The sequence below is a fragment of the Mytilus galloprovincialis genome, chromosome 2 (assembly GCF_965363235.1).
Source record: "Mytilus galloprovincialis chromosome 2, xbMytGall1.hap1.1, whole genome shotgun sequence".
Lineage (NCBI taxonomy): Eukaryota > Metazoa > Mollusca > Bivalvia > Mytilida > Mytilidae > Mytilus > Mytilus galloprovincialis.
The window spans coordinates 33,099,120-33,113,805 of NC_134839.1; the positions used below are offsets into that span (position 1 = coordinate 33,099,120).

Consider the following 14,686-nt stretch of genomic DNA (forward strand, 5'->3'; position numbering starts at 1 on the left):
AATCAGCACTGCTGTCATTAGGGAATTGTGATTAAGAACATACAGAACAAACATTATTTCTTTATCCTGCACAATGACGATCACTAAGACGCTTGATGAATGTTATTAGTGTAGGGATACAGGCGATCCCCTCTATCTGGTAAAGGACGTCATAAAGGCGCGCATAATTGACGAGTTTTTTTCGGTGACAGACAAACTCGAAAGTGGTCTTTTAAACTAGCTTTCTGGAGTAGCACATTTGGTCACCGCTTTTCAAATTATGTGCCGTTTATAATGGTCTTATTCAATTAGTGGTCATACTGTTTGGAGTAAAACATTTTGAATTATTCAAAACACTAACTTAAAGTATTTCTACCCCAAGTATTTAATATCAATTACTATTTGCCGACTAATTCGTGTAGTTAAGCATATTTTTTTCCAAACCACTCGCTCAACATGGGAACGGACGTTACGATGCCGCTAAAATATGAATGATGTTCTCTTTAACCAAAGTTGTTGACTGAAATGCATCGAACTCGAAAGTTGTCTATTTTTCAACCTATTATAACCAACTGAAAACTGTGGATACAGGCAGTCTCGTGTCTTCCAAATTTGAACATTCTATTTATATGACTTTGTTTTATTTTTTTGAAGAAGTTCATGAATCAACCTATCTTTTCTTTTTAAAAAAGGCTTGGTAAGTTCTTTAAGAGGGTAACATGAAATTATATGTAACGAACACACAACGTTATTATTTTTTTATTATAGAAATTTTTGTCTGTACACTATAAAGTTCAAAATGTTTAAAAATTTACCTTTTTTTCATATTTTCAGTAAAAGAAGGTTGTTAAGAAAAGGGTTCCAAAAGCATTTGCCTTATGAGAGGCAGCCAATCGTCAAATAACGCTCCTTGTATTATCGGACATTTGGTTACGATGACGTTCACTGTCACGGAACCAGTTTTTAGCACATATTGATTTTTTAACGTTATAGAGTAATCATACAGTATCAATACATTTTCGAAGAAGTATTTTTTCCAATTTTATAGTATTATGTCTATTTCATATCTATCAAGCCACAAGACGTTCAGCAAAAAATAACCATGTAATCAATCAAATATATTTCATACTTAATTTCGTACTGAAAATATATTAAGTATCAACGGTCAAATCTTGACGTATTTTATTTATTTCACCGATTTTATTTTTTTCTTAATTCGACATTGAACAAACAAATTTTGCATAATGTTCATACACGGATTAACAGATAAAATTAAGAAATGAAATGGGGAATGTATCAAAGAGACATCAACGCGACCAACTCCAAAAGATATAAAAGAACTGAAATAAAAAAAAAAAAAATAGAAAAAAGACTAACAAAGGCCAGAGGCTACTGTTTTGGAGAGGCGCAAAAATGCGGCAGGCTTAAACATGTTTGAGAGATCCCATACCTCTATCCAATGTAGAATAAAGAAACACATAGCAATACGCACAGTAAAACTCTATTTTAAAAAAGTCCGAGTCAGTTACAAAGTGTATGTTTAAACAGGTGCCCGGATATTTAGATATTTAGTTCTACAGTAACATCATAATTAATATGGAAATCATGTACAATGTTACATAATTGATTTTTATAAACAGGTGATTAATTACTTTCATTTTTTACGTAGTTTTTTTCAAACTGTCACCTACTAACCAAAACATCGTACAGGTCATTTGTTTAACTGATATACACAAGGAATAGAAATGAAAGTACTGGTAGGCTTATACTGACATTATTTATCAACAGAATTATTTTTATTGTATAATTTACTGTTTTAGTAATCAAAGTGTTGTTAAGGTCTTTCCCCTACGTGAGGAAAGACCTTATTGTTTTTCTAATGTTTTTTTTTCTTCCAACATTTTTTTGAAATGCCCTCCCCCCGTTTCTATTGAAGTCATCAAGACCAAATATTGACCATCGATAGTTCTCATTATGGCGTATTACCAGATGAGGCTGTGTAGGATTTCATCATTCCCTTTGAGAGTTATATCCCCTTGAAGCATTTTTTTCTTTGCATTTTTCTTAAAAAGTATTAGAGATAGAATAGAATTGAAAATGGCAGCATGTACAGGAACAGATGGTAATGTTAATAAACATAAACGATTTGTAGGTTATTTACCCTGATAAGGAGTTATTCCCCTTGAAAAAATATACATTTTTGGAAAAAAATTTATTTCGAGAACCTGAAGTCGTAGAGACTTGGGACCTGCACCAATATTCTTTAATTCATGTGACCTTTAATTTGCACTCAAGGTCAAAGGTCACTGAGTGCAAAAAAAATATGCTGCAATTTCAAGCTTACATATTAGGAAAACGATAAGACTTTGCTGCATACATACAGCGTATAAATTGTTCCTCTCGACGAGCTCTTCATTTTATACAATAATCCCAAATATGTTCGACCGTCTGTTTAAAAGTTACAACGGGATGATTCTTAAAAGTATGGTTTTGTGTGCATATCTTTTTAAAGGTAACAGATATCAATGTACTATAAACTGCAAAGATGATCAGTAAGTCAAGACCTTCACTTTGAGATCAATGAAAGGTCATGATGAAATTTCACCTTGACCTTCACAGTATACTATGACCTTGACCTTGTGATATTTAAAAGGTCGAGTGGTCCTGAGTTAAATGGTGGTAGTCCCATGTCTCTACGACTTCCGGTTCTCAAGTTTGGTATTGCATCATATATTTGATGATTAGTTGTGACCTTGGTGAACTTTGAAATTGTCCTAATTCTTTTTCTATAATGTTGTCCTTCAACTGTAGATCATTTATCATTTAACAGATTTGAGATATCTATTGTCGTTTGCAAGATAATGCAGTTTGAAATTTTGCGAGCGGAGGCATGTATTTCAGAATCGACAACAGCTTACCACTTAAAATGTTTTAGAAATTGAAGAGGTTAACATAGTTATATGTTTGACCAAATACCAAAAACATTCCATTGAAAACAACACCAAAAAATCAATTTGAAATTTTCAAGTTTTGTATTGACTTTCTAAGTTTCATAACTTCTATTTATATAGTTGATATTGCATCATTATTTGCACTTTGTCAAATGGGGTCATCTGATATATCAAATTGAAGGTCTTAATAAACTCTGCTTAAAAATGAAAATTTTAAACCCCTTTTTCATCCCAGGGGGAAGGGTGGGGTCAGTTAGTGCAAACATTCAAATTTCTCAGATGGTAAGGTTGTCGCATATCAAATGAAAGAACATAAAGCATACATTTCAAATTTCTAATTGACGTCCCCAAAAAAATTGGTTGGGTGGGGTCATTGAGTGCAGAAAATAAATTTTCTTTTAAGATAGGGTTGATATCAAATGAAAGGTTATGATGTGTACATTTCGAATATCATATTTCCGACCTCCAAAAATTAGTTGGATGGGGTTATTAAGTGCAAAAATAAAAATTTCTAGAACATGGCGTTGTCACATATCAAATGAAAGATCATCAAGTCTATGTTACATATATCATACTTCCGATCTCGAAAATGTAGGTGTATGAGGTCATTAAGTGTAAAAAGCGAATAGTTTCAGAAGGTATGCTTGTCGTATATCAAACGAAAGGTCGTACAAAGTATATTACAAAAACATCACCTTTACAGGAAAGACCTTTCAATTGTTTTACAAACAACTGAGATACTAGTTTTCTTTCTGTTTCTTCTAATTTTATTTATGCTTCTTTAATTTTTATTTGTCTTACTACTGCTTGTTCATAGTGCTGTTGTTTGTTTTTCTTTGTCTTTCTTCGTCTACTTTGTATACCGTTGTTATTTATATTTGTCTTTCAATCGAATTGAATGATAATGATTATTATATTCGTAACTACTATTTTTTATATTTCTTTTTATCATTTTTTAATCATCATTTAAAATAATAAGAAACATGTTCACACATGACTATCACTTATGATAGTCATAAGAGCATCACAGTTATGACTTATCTTAAGACAGCTTTGATTTACATTCTATGACATATCATATGATAGTCATAAAATAGTCATAAGATTTGTCCTAATATATATCTTATGACATATCTTACGATTCTTTCGAAAACCAGGCCCCAGTATCGTTGTTATTGTCGATTTTGCTATGATAATTTCCTGATTACTACTAAGTATTTTAACATTAGCAAATTATGCGTCTTTTTTCAGATTTTGGCGGTTGTCTTCGTTATCTTTGCTGGTGTAAGCTGTAGTAACTACAGAAATCCCTATATCGAGAATCTTAAACAGACCATGTGCATGGTATAATATTTAAATGTTTTTTAAATATAAAGGCAACAGTGGTAAACCGCTGTTCAAAAGTCATAAATCGATTGAGAGAAAAGAAATCCGGGTTACAATCTAAAATTGAAGGAAATAATGTGTGAGATTTAAAACCTACGAAAAATTTAACGTGGCCAGATTTTAAATCGTCGATTTTGTAAAGTTCACACAATTAGTGGCAAAAAGAGGCAAACTATACCATACATGCCATATGGACATTCAAAACACATATATTGAAGAGAAGCTGACAACACTATGACAATGGTGACCGCAGGTGCTCCGGAAGGGTGAGACACTACAAACGACACTATACACAGATTTTGAATAACGATCAATCATATCGTGATATCATTCGTAAAACAATCGCACGGGTGACCTAAAATTTACAACTTGATGCAATAGCTTCCTTTTGCGAGCAGTAACCCATCATCACAGTGGGAAACGCAACCTTTGGAATATTATTTTATCTTGAAGGTATATAAATCGTATACATGCGCAGCTGCAATGTATTTTTATAAACCAAAATCGATTTACTTAAATATGAACGAGCTTTTCTTTATAACCATTTAGATTTTTATTTGTTTTGATTGCTTCAGGGTAAAAGCTGTCAATTTGAAGAAGTATGTGAAATTTCCAGAGCAGCGCAGTGTTATAAAAAACCATGTCGTGATGAAACCTACTGTGCACCAAGTAAGTTTCGAGTGTCTAAAGAAACTTATATAAAATCTAGAATGGAAATGGGTGATGTGTCAAAGAGACAACAACCCGACCATAGAACAGTCAACAGCAGAAGGTCACCAGTAGGTCTTCAATGCAGCGAGGAACTCCCGCACCCGGAGGCGTCCTTCACCTGGCCCCATAACAAATATACATACTAGTTCAGTGATAATGGACATTCTACTAAACTCCAAATTATACACAAAAAACTAATATTAAAAATCATACAAGACTAACAAAGGCCAGAGGCTCCTGACTTGGGACAGGCGCAAAAATATATGTTATTTTGGATGCAACTGTCACACAAGTGAGAGGTTACGCTAGCTGTTAAACCAGGTTTAATAAGCCATTTTCTATATCAAGAAGTGCTATTTCCAAATTCGGAACTTGATAGTTGTTTTCTATTTGTTTGATGTGTTTGAGTTTTTGGTTTCGCCATTTGATAAAGGAATTTTCGTTTTGAATTATCCTTGGAACTATTTATCTTGTTTTTATTTTGATATTTTATTTTTCACTACCTCTACAAGTTTATTTCTTAAACGTTTTAAAAAACTAGATCTCACAAGTTACAAGATTGACGGGCAATAGACAACATAGTACGCTAAATTCAGACTAGCTGAAGCAACAGTAACCTTCTGTATCTGACGAGGAATCTATACACCTCTTTCCGCACTCACAAATGAGGAATGATTGGTTCCTAACGTTGATTCTTTTGATTGAAAAACAAACCAGGTGCTCCGCAGGGCGCAGCTTTATACGACCGCAGAGGTCGAACCCTGAACAGTTGGGGCAAATATGGACAAAACATTCAAGCGTGATACAGCTCTGAATTTGGATTGTGATCAAATTTTTGACATTACATGGGTTTTTTTTTACAAAAAACAAATGTCAAGATTTTACAAATCAATTAAAGATTTCTTCTTCAAACTTATTTAAATATAAATTTAAATAGTTGACACAGCATAGGTTTCTGACACAGAATGAATGTGGTCTAATGAACTTAAAATTTTTTTTTTGCCTTTGAGCAATTCACTATGCTGTTGAATATTAATTTTTATTAATTTTTTAATGTTTGAAGAAATTTTCTTTTTATTTGTGAAATCTGAAATGAGAAAAATTTAACCCCCCCCCCCCATTTTTTTTTCACATCCCCGTTTCCCTTTTTCCAAAACTGATATCAATTCAAATTTCTAATGGAGTTTGCAACAATAACTACTCTTTTAAATACATTATAAAATATTAAAATGTAAAATAAAGTGCTTGTTATCACTGAATGGTAAAGATTGGTTGGTAGTAAAAGTGAATATACATTGTTTATTGTATAAAACAATAAAAAAAAAACTTCATCAGCAACATTTTATATTGGCAAATTTCCAATGAGGTTATTTACATAAAGTTATTGGCAAATAAGAATAGAAAATGACATCATAGTCATGTCTGGCAAATGTCCAAAATACATTATCTAAAAACATTTTAGATAAGATAAGGAAAAAAAGCTTCATCAGCAACATTTTATATTGGCAAATTTCCAATGAAGTTATTTACATAAAGTTATTGGCAAATAAAAATAGAAAATGACATCATAGTCATGTCTGGCAAATTCCCAACATATATTATCAACTACTATTCTATACAAAGAAAGATAACTCCAATTGAAAATTAATTGCTATTGCACAATATTGTGCAATTAGATATTTCTTGCTATTGTGCAATACTGTGCAATTGAAAATTTCTTGCTATTGCACAATACTTGATATGGAATCCTGATTTGGACCAACTTGAAAACTGGGCCAATAATCAAAAATCAAAGTATATGTTTAGATAAAGCATATCAAATAAGCCCAAGAATTTAATTTTTGTTAATATCAAACTTAGTTTAATTTTGGACCCTTTGGACCTTAATGTAGATCAATTTGAAAACTGGACCAAAAATTAAGAATCTACATACACAGTTAGATTTGGCATATCAAAGAACCCATTTATTCAATTTTTGATGAAATCAAACAAAGTTTAATTTTGGACCCCCATTTGGACCAACTTGAAAACTAGGCCAATAATCAAAAATCTAAGTACATTTTTAAATTCAGCATATCAAAGAACCCCAACGATTCAATTTTTGTTAAAATCAAACTAAGATTAATTTTGGACCCTTTGGACCTTAATGTAGACCAATTTAAAAACGGGACCAAAAATTAAGAATCTACATACATAGTTAGATTCGGCATATCAAAGAACCCCAATTATTCAATTTTTGATGAAATCACACAAAGTTCAATTTTGGACCCTTTGGGCCCCTTATTCCTAAAACTCTTAAAATCAAACCCAACCTTCCTTTTATGGTCATAAACCTTGTGTTTAAATTTCATAGATTTCTATTTACTAATACTAAAGTTATGGTGCAAAAATGCTTATTTGGGCCCCTTTTTGGCCCCTAATTCCTAAACTGTTGGAACCAAAACTCCCAAAATCAATCCCAACCTTCCTTTTGTGGACATAAACCTTGTGTCAAAATTTCATAGATTTCTATTTACTTAAACAAAAGTTATAGTGCGAAAACCAAGACAATGCTTATTTGGGCCCTTTTTTCCCAAAATCAATCCTAACCTTCCTTTTGTGGTCATAAACCTTGTGTTAAAATTTCATTGATTTCTATTCACTTTTACTAAAGTTAGAGTGCGAAAACTAAAAGTATTCGGACGACGACGACGACGACGACGACGCCAACGTGATAGCAATATACGACCAAAAAATTAAAATTTTTGCGGTCGTATAAAAACCATACAAATGTAAAAGTATGCATTTGTTAACACTGTCTTATTTATGTTTCTAGCATGGGTCTCTTCGTCCAAGGGTGGTGATTGTCCATCAGCAGACGACAGCAGTGCCGGTACAGTTCAGTGCTTTGGAGATTTTGGATGTGGTTTAAGTAACAACGATGTTTGCTGTCATAATCGTAATACGAAAACCTCGTACTGCCACACACCTTAAATATAAATAAAAATGAACATCATAAATACTATATTCTATCGTTTTATAGCTTGATATTGCTTAATAACGTACTGTGACCAACTGTTGCTAATCAAAAGTATTTATGTTGAATAATGTCAAACAATTGTTTCTGTATTATGATGCTTTTCTCTAATTTATATACACATATTTTGCAAACATTATCTGATTTTCACACCAAAACAGTAAGGCTAAAGCAAAAGCTCATAGAACTAAACCTCTTTTCTTTTCCCAATATATAATATTCAGTAGATCCTACTGGTAACAAAGACATGAAAGTCCAAAAGAGAAGATTCGTCTTTAAACTGTGTACTATATCTTTGCAAAGATTGAATTATGATAAATGTACTTTTTGACTTAAGTGGCAGTATCTAACCAACAGTTGTAGCTATCTTAGCTAACTTTCTTTAAAAGCAAATTTGATCACGGATTTTCAAAGCGCGTGCCGTTTATTAATTTATTATTCAAGGAATTTGTCACCCTGTTGGTAGCAGCTACATGCAGGATTAAAAATACAGTGTATGGTCTGTGAAAGGAAAAAAGGGGGAAAGTCAATCTCATCTCCCCCTTACATTTATGTTGTGCCTGCTCCTTGTCAGCCTATCTGGGATATATCTTGTTTTGTTTTTTTTGTGTATTTTTTTGTGTATGTCTGTTCATTCATTGGGATGAGTTGAGTGTTGTACTGTCCAGTACAATTCTTGTTATCCTTTTAATGTTTTACGGCATATGAGCCGTCGATGTGTTTACCGGACTCTAAAGAAACACATGCAACAGTTGTCAATAACTTGCGTTTAAATATTCTGAAGTATTCCTCGAACCACCAATTTCTAAAATTCCTTGTCCGAAAAAATGTGGAATCTTAAGACTATACACAAAAAATAAACAATTTATTACGTACAATACCTGCCTCAATGGACATCACATGCATTGTGGGAATAAAATTTACCAGAAAGATCCATCAATAAAGTAATGTAAATCATGTAAATTCAGTTAGGGATAATCGACTTCTATATAAAGAAAAGGGTCCAAATATATCAATTTGATTGCCATTGAATCGTGAAAATGAGAACACGTTCAAATGATACCTGTAAGACATACATGTACATCTCAATACAATTTACAAAAACTATATACACTAGAATAGCACAAACATTTGCTTTTGGAATCTGATATATGGACCTAGTCATGTATCTAAAACCTTGTTTACTGATAATCAAATGAGGTTAAGGTCAGGAAAACTCTGTATGACTGACAGGCAGACTTTGCGAAACCCAAATTCCAAATAAAGTTAACTTATTACTCATAATAAGTAAGAAAATTACATTTAAAAGGCATAAACATTTGTTTATAAGCAGACGTTGAACCATACATGAACATGTAGACTAAGTATAAACAATTGACATATACCAGACGGAAACTTCGTAAGATAAGGCATCTACATATATAGTATGAAGCCAGGGGCGGATCCAGCCATTTTAAAAAGGGGCGAAAGGTGTATGTGTGTGTGTGTGGGGGGGGGGGGGGGGGGGGTTCCAATTACATGTCCCCATTCAAATGCATTGATCGTCCAAAAAAAGTGGTTCCAACCTCCGGAATCCCCCCTTCCTGGATCATTCAGGTCTTCTATACTCTGAAATATATATTAAAGCGTTATACAAATAGTTTACGGTGCCGCCGCTGCCATGAATAGTTATGCCTGTCTCGCATGCAGCGACGAAATGGCTAAATATATATGAAGCTCGGTAAGCCTCGAGTTTTAAATATACGAAAAGGTAAGTGTCTTGAGGAATATCTTATCACACTCTGTGCAGTTGTAGAATCATATAAAATCTGTAATACACAATGTATGCAAACAAAAATGTTGTGGTAAAACAAATAATAAAACTACACGTGGTAAATTTCATGCGCTTTTCTGGATTTACCTTCATCAGGAAAGATCAAAACCGAGTATATTTTCACCAAAAAAACTGGAAGTCTTTTACTAAGAAATTGTAATCAATGAGAATGCTGGTTTTTTTTCTATTTCGATGTTATTAGATAACTAAAGACGAAATAATTAAGTTATGTTTTCCATCCTAATAACCTACACAGATTATAAATGTACAGTCATAATAAATCAACATTGTAAATGTCTAAAACAATTCTTATATCCTACATGTAAAAAAAATATTTGACTTTTTAACTATCATTTCTTTTTACTATCATTTTAAAAATTCCACATGCATAAAACTGATATTTTGAAGATATCCCAATAAAAGAAATAAACATTAACGTATAAAATATTAAATAAATAAACGAGTTAAAATTTAACAGTGTATATAGACCTAAGATTTACTTGAAAATAAATTATCTAATATAACTTTTCTACAAAGAAGAAATACACCTTACACATACAATTACAAACAGAAAATAAATCTCTTTGTCATGTTCATTTAAGTCAATAGAATTTTGAAAAAAATCACACGTTTTGTGTTAGTACTTCGTAGCAGTCATTTAAAATGCAAACAATCTAATTGTTGTGATTACAAGTCCTTTTAGCCGTTTAAATTTTCAAATTTATTTGCATAATTTATAAGACATTTATTCCATTCTTTATACATGCATTGTAATGAATACTTGGATTAAATTAGTACATAGTTATATTTTCCATTTTTTCATTACGTACTTAATCCATATATTTCTGGATTAGTAGTTTAAAATGTTTACCGATAAATACTTATTTACAATCCCTTCACAACATACTGTAAAAGTAAAATGGAGATTTTAGTTCACGAAAAGTAAGTACATTTGTTACAGTTATTTTAAATAAGACAGGTCTTATGGTGGGTGTACAAATACAAAATTTAATGAAAAGTGTTGCGAGAACCGTCTTAAATATCTTCGTTACTTTCAATTATACCCACAATCAACCGTGAAAAGAATAATTATATGCATTTAGTTTGTAGTCAGTTGTATCTATAACTATGGTATTCATGTGTTTTTATAAAATAAATACCACAAAATGAATTTAGAAGAAGAAAAAAAGAATAAATGACAAGAAACAATATAAATAAAATAATCTACTGAAGAACAAAGTGAGTAAAATGTGAAAAAGGAATGCAGTCCATCAGTAAACAAATTGAGTAATTGTTTTAACCATTCAAATTATACTACTACTAGTACTAGATTTATCTATATGAATTTGATTTTGAATAAGCAAGAAAAAAAGTATATTCACCGGACTTCACGATGTTCTTCAACATGTATATAATAATGGTAAAATGGTAAAATGTTTGGTGAACAGTTGGTTTTGATAAATAATTGTGATCATTTCATTCTAAATAATTTGAATTTTTTTTTTACAAACTATAATAGTCGCTAGAATTTAAAGGAACTAACTGTTTTAGAAAAAATGATATTTATTTTGATTTCCTAACATTACAATACATTTTAGAATTCGAGACGTTTAAAAAGAAATACATGTACTAAGTATTACGGTTTGATCCGAAGACAAACATACGCCAATTGCGCAATTGAAAACCTTAGCCCTAAGTCTTAAAATAATATTTTTAATACAATATGCTTACCACATGACCCCGCAGAAAAAGGTATTTAAAAAAATGACGACGAAACGGAGAGGGCCATTCCTTTCCCATTGATCTTGAAGTTATGCTGGAGACCAGAATATTAAAAAAATCCAAAGCTTTTTAAAAAGATGAAGAGCCATAATGAAAAAGATCAAGAAAATATAGCAGAAGCCGGGCAAGAGAACTTTGCACGGGGAAGATTTATTACTTGATTTCAAATAATTTAATCTTTTTCTAGATATGCATATTGTCAGTTTCACACGGGAAAGTTCATACAAAAATTTACTACAAAAGAGACGACTTTTGAAATTCGTTTCTTATTACTAGTATTATTTTCCTTTTATAGACGGCGATGTTTCTGTCGTCTATTTTTTATTATGGTGTGTGTGTTTTCCCAACTCGTTCGCTATGACCGTGTTTGTAGTGACGTTTTAGATCTCAGTGTATGTATGTACTGTCTAACTGGTTAATTTAAAAGTCAGGGATTTTGTTACCACTAATTACTTATCAAATGTTCACTGAATTCTTCCATAAGTACAAAAATGGGGTTGGAAGATTGGCTGAACAGCAGAATTCTTATCTAAACGGGATGTCATAAACCATTTTTTACGTAGTTGTTGGTTATAACACCCATAAATTTAGATAAGATCCATTAAAAATCATTGATTCATTGTATAAGCTTATTCTTACAGTTATTATATTAACACGTAGTGATATTTTCATTGGTACTTACACTGATTTTGGTAAAGATAAGTTAAAGCATAACTACATACTTATGTATTGCTATATATCTTCTTGTCGATGTTAATTCATATTTTGGTATTTTATAATTTCATTTTTTTTTCACAGTGAGTATGACATCTTAATTCTAAATCCGTTGGACGTGTACTGATTGATACTTAGTTTGGGAGAACATGCTTTGTTGTAAATTGGTTTCGACAAGCTTTTAATAGCTGTGAGTACTCTTACTGTTAGTAATGTTAAATGTTATTTGTGCTTCGAGTCAATCTGATGAGTCAAGTCGTTTCAACTGATTTGTACTTACAGTTTGGCCTAATGTTGTGCTGTTAAGGGAGTACGCTGCTCAGGTTGATGTAATTAGAATGCTTCACTTTTCTGATTTAAAATAATTTGGTCGTGTCTAGATATGCGTCAAAATGCCATGTGCAATAGCGTTACAAATAATAATTTAACAGGAAGCAGATACTTATGTTTTCATAATAGCCTGCTTAGCACCGTTTTGGAAACTATGGAAATTATGTAAATTTTATGCTATTATCATACTGTAAAATTTAAAAGACATTTACTCTAAGTATATGATAATAAGAGATATTGTGCACGACGCGAATGTTTCCACAGTTCTGCATTGTAAGTCACTTTCAACCCCTGTACTGTGAATATAACATAAAACACATATTGAAGTTGGTGTAAAGTTTCTCTTGCCATGAATCTGTAAAGCTCATATTTACTATTGTAATATTTTCTCTGTACATTTTTGTTTTCATTTGCAGGTTAGCAGAAGATAACCCAAAGTAAAAATGTTTATGTTGAGGACGCATGATCTTTCTTGGCAAGATCACGTGGTCAACATTGAATTTATGGTGAATCCTTCACATAATCAACTCTTGTTTAATAAACATAAAACTTTAGCTTCAAAATGTGATAAAGCAAAGAGATTATATGACAAGGAATTAAAAACATCACAGAAAAACTTTGTCGTTGACATGCGTATGATGGAGAGAAAAAAGAGTGCACTGGAGAGAAGACAATCGGAAATAAAAACAAGGAAACACAGCCAAGAATTTGTTAAAAAGTCTTCTAAACCGAGATCAGGGAATAATAATGTTCCAGATTCTAATATCATTCGAGGACAGTCAGCACCTCCGAATATCGATTCAGCATTTATGACAGAAGTAGACCACTTCTCCAGAGATGATGATGAAAGTTATTATAATGTTTCTCCAATTTCTCGCGGAACGACAATAAATGCTTGGTATGCTTCTACTCCGGACGCGTCACGACCATCCACACAAAAACAGTCATCATCTGCATACAAATCGTCAACTCGTAAAAAATCTGTTCGTTTTGACGACCGGATTACAGAAAACAGTTGTGAAAGTCATGTGAACAACAGAGTGAAGATATTTCTTGAAGAACAGAAAAACTTTAATAGGCGTCCGCTAATCTATAATGGCCGATTCAAGTCGGCATCTTCTCCAGCAGTGGCCAAACGATGCATGAGTACAAAGCTTGATACGGACACATTGATGCATGCGTTCAATGATCTCTGTTTAAACAACAGCGTGGAAAATTTCAAAAAACTATCTTCCGTTGCAAGCCGGGTGAAATCAAACTATAAATTAGCCCGAAATACCTCACTAGTTCCAGCTCATGCCGCACTTAAAACATCGCGACGTTTCAAAGAAATCATTTGCAAAGAATAAAGTGCCAATGGAACAACGTTTTCTTCAATCAAAGTGGTATCGAGATTTACAATATATGTCATGCAACATTATAGTTTTGTATATAAATTTAAACGAAGGGAAACATTCATCATTTCAGTCTTTTTCAAGCAAATTATTTGTGCAAGTATTTTTTTGTAACGTCTCTTGTTGTTCTTTCTCGAACTATTTTTTTTATGTAAACACATCCTAATGTTCGACCATCTAATACCAAAGAACCATGCCTGATGATCGATTATTATTATAAACATAAATATACCTAAAAAGATAATTGTAAAGGGTTCCGTAGAATCACTGCATTATATTGCTGCTGTTTGTGTGAAAGTGTAATGTTGACTGTAAAAAGTGATTCCATATAACAGTAAAATACAGAATTAAAAATAAGAGTGCACAGGCTGAAATGTCTCGCCTGTTTTACTCATCATTGATTACATGTTCAAAGTATGTAGTATGAAGGTTTTACTGTTAGTGTTAGTATCACATAAACTTGATATTATCAATGTTCTATGAAAATGAGATCATGGTCAGATGAACCATACTAGACACACGTGTACTGTACACCTTACAATCATTACAAACACCAAATATAGTGGTCACCCTAACAGTATTCACAAAATCACAAAATCTTAGCATTGAA

At 32.1% G+C, this 14,686-nt stretch overlaps 2 protein-coding genes across 2 annotated transcripts; both read left to right on the forward strand.

Moving 5' to 3' along the window:
* Positions 1–1,636: 1,636 nt before the first annotated feature.
* On the forward strand, positions 1,637–8,165 carry LOC143063413 (uncharacterized). The gene is made up of 4 exons (XM_076235552.1): positions 1,637–1,736; positions 4,182–4,274; positions 4,892–4,985; positions 7,843–8,165. The coding sequence occupies exons 1-4, from the start codon at positions 1,725–1,727 to the stop codon at positions 7,998–8,000; spliced, it is 357 nt and encodes a 118-aa protein (XP_076091667.1). The 5' UTR covers positions 1,637–1,724; the 3' UTR covers positions 8,001–8,165.
* Positions 8,166–13,113: 4,948 nt separating this feature from the next.
* LOC143062015 (uncharacterized) lies at positions 13,114–14,477 on the forward strand (the record flags this gene model as incomplete). Its single annotated transcript, XM_076233868.1, has 1 exon — positions 13,114–14,477. A coding segment is annotated over one exon (918 nt), but the record flags the coding sequence as incomplete, so codon positions are not given.
* Between the last annotated feature and the right edge of the window lie 209 nt (positions 14,478–14,686).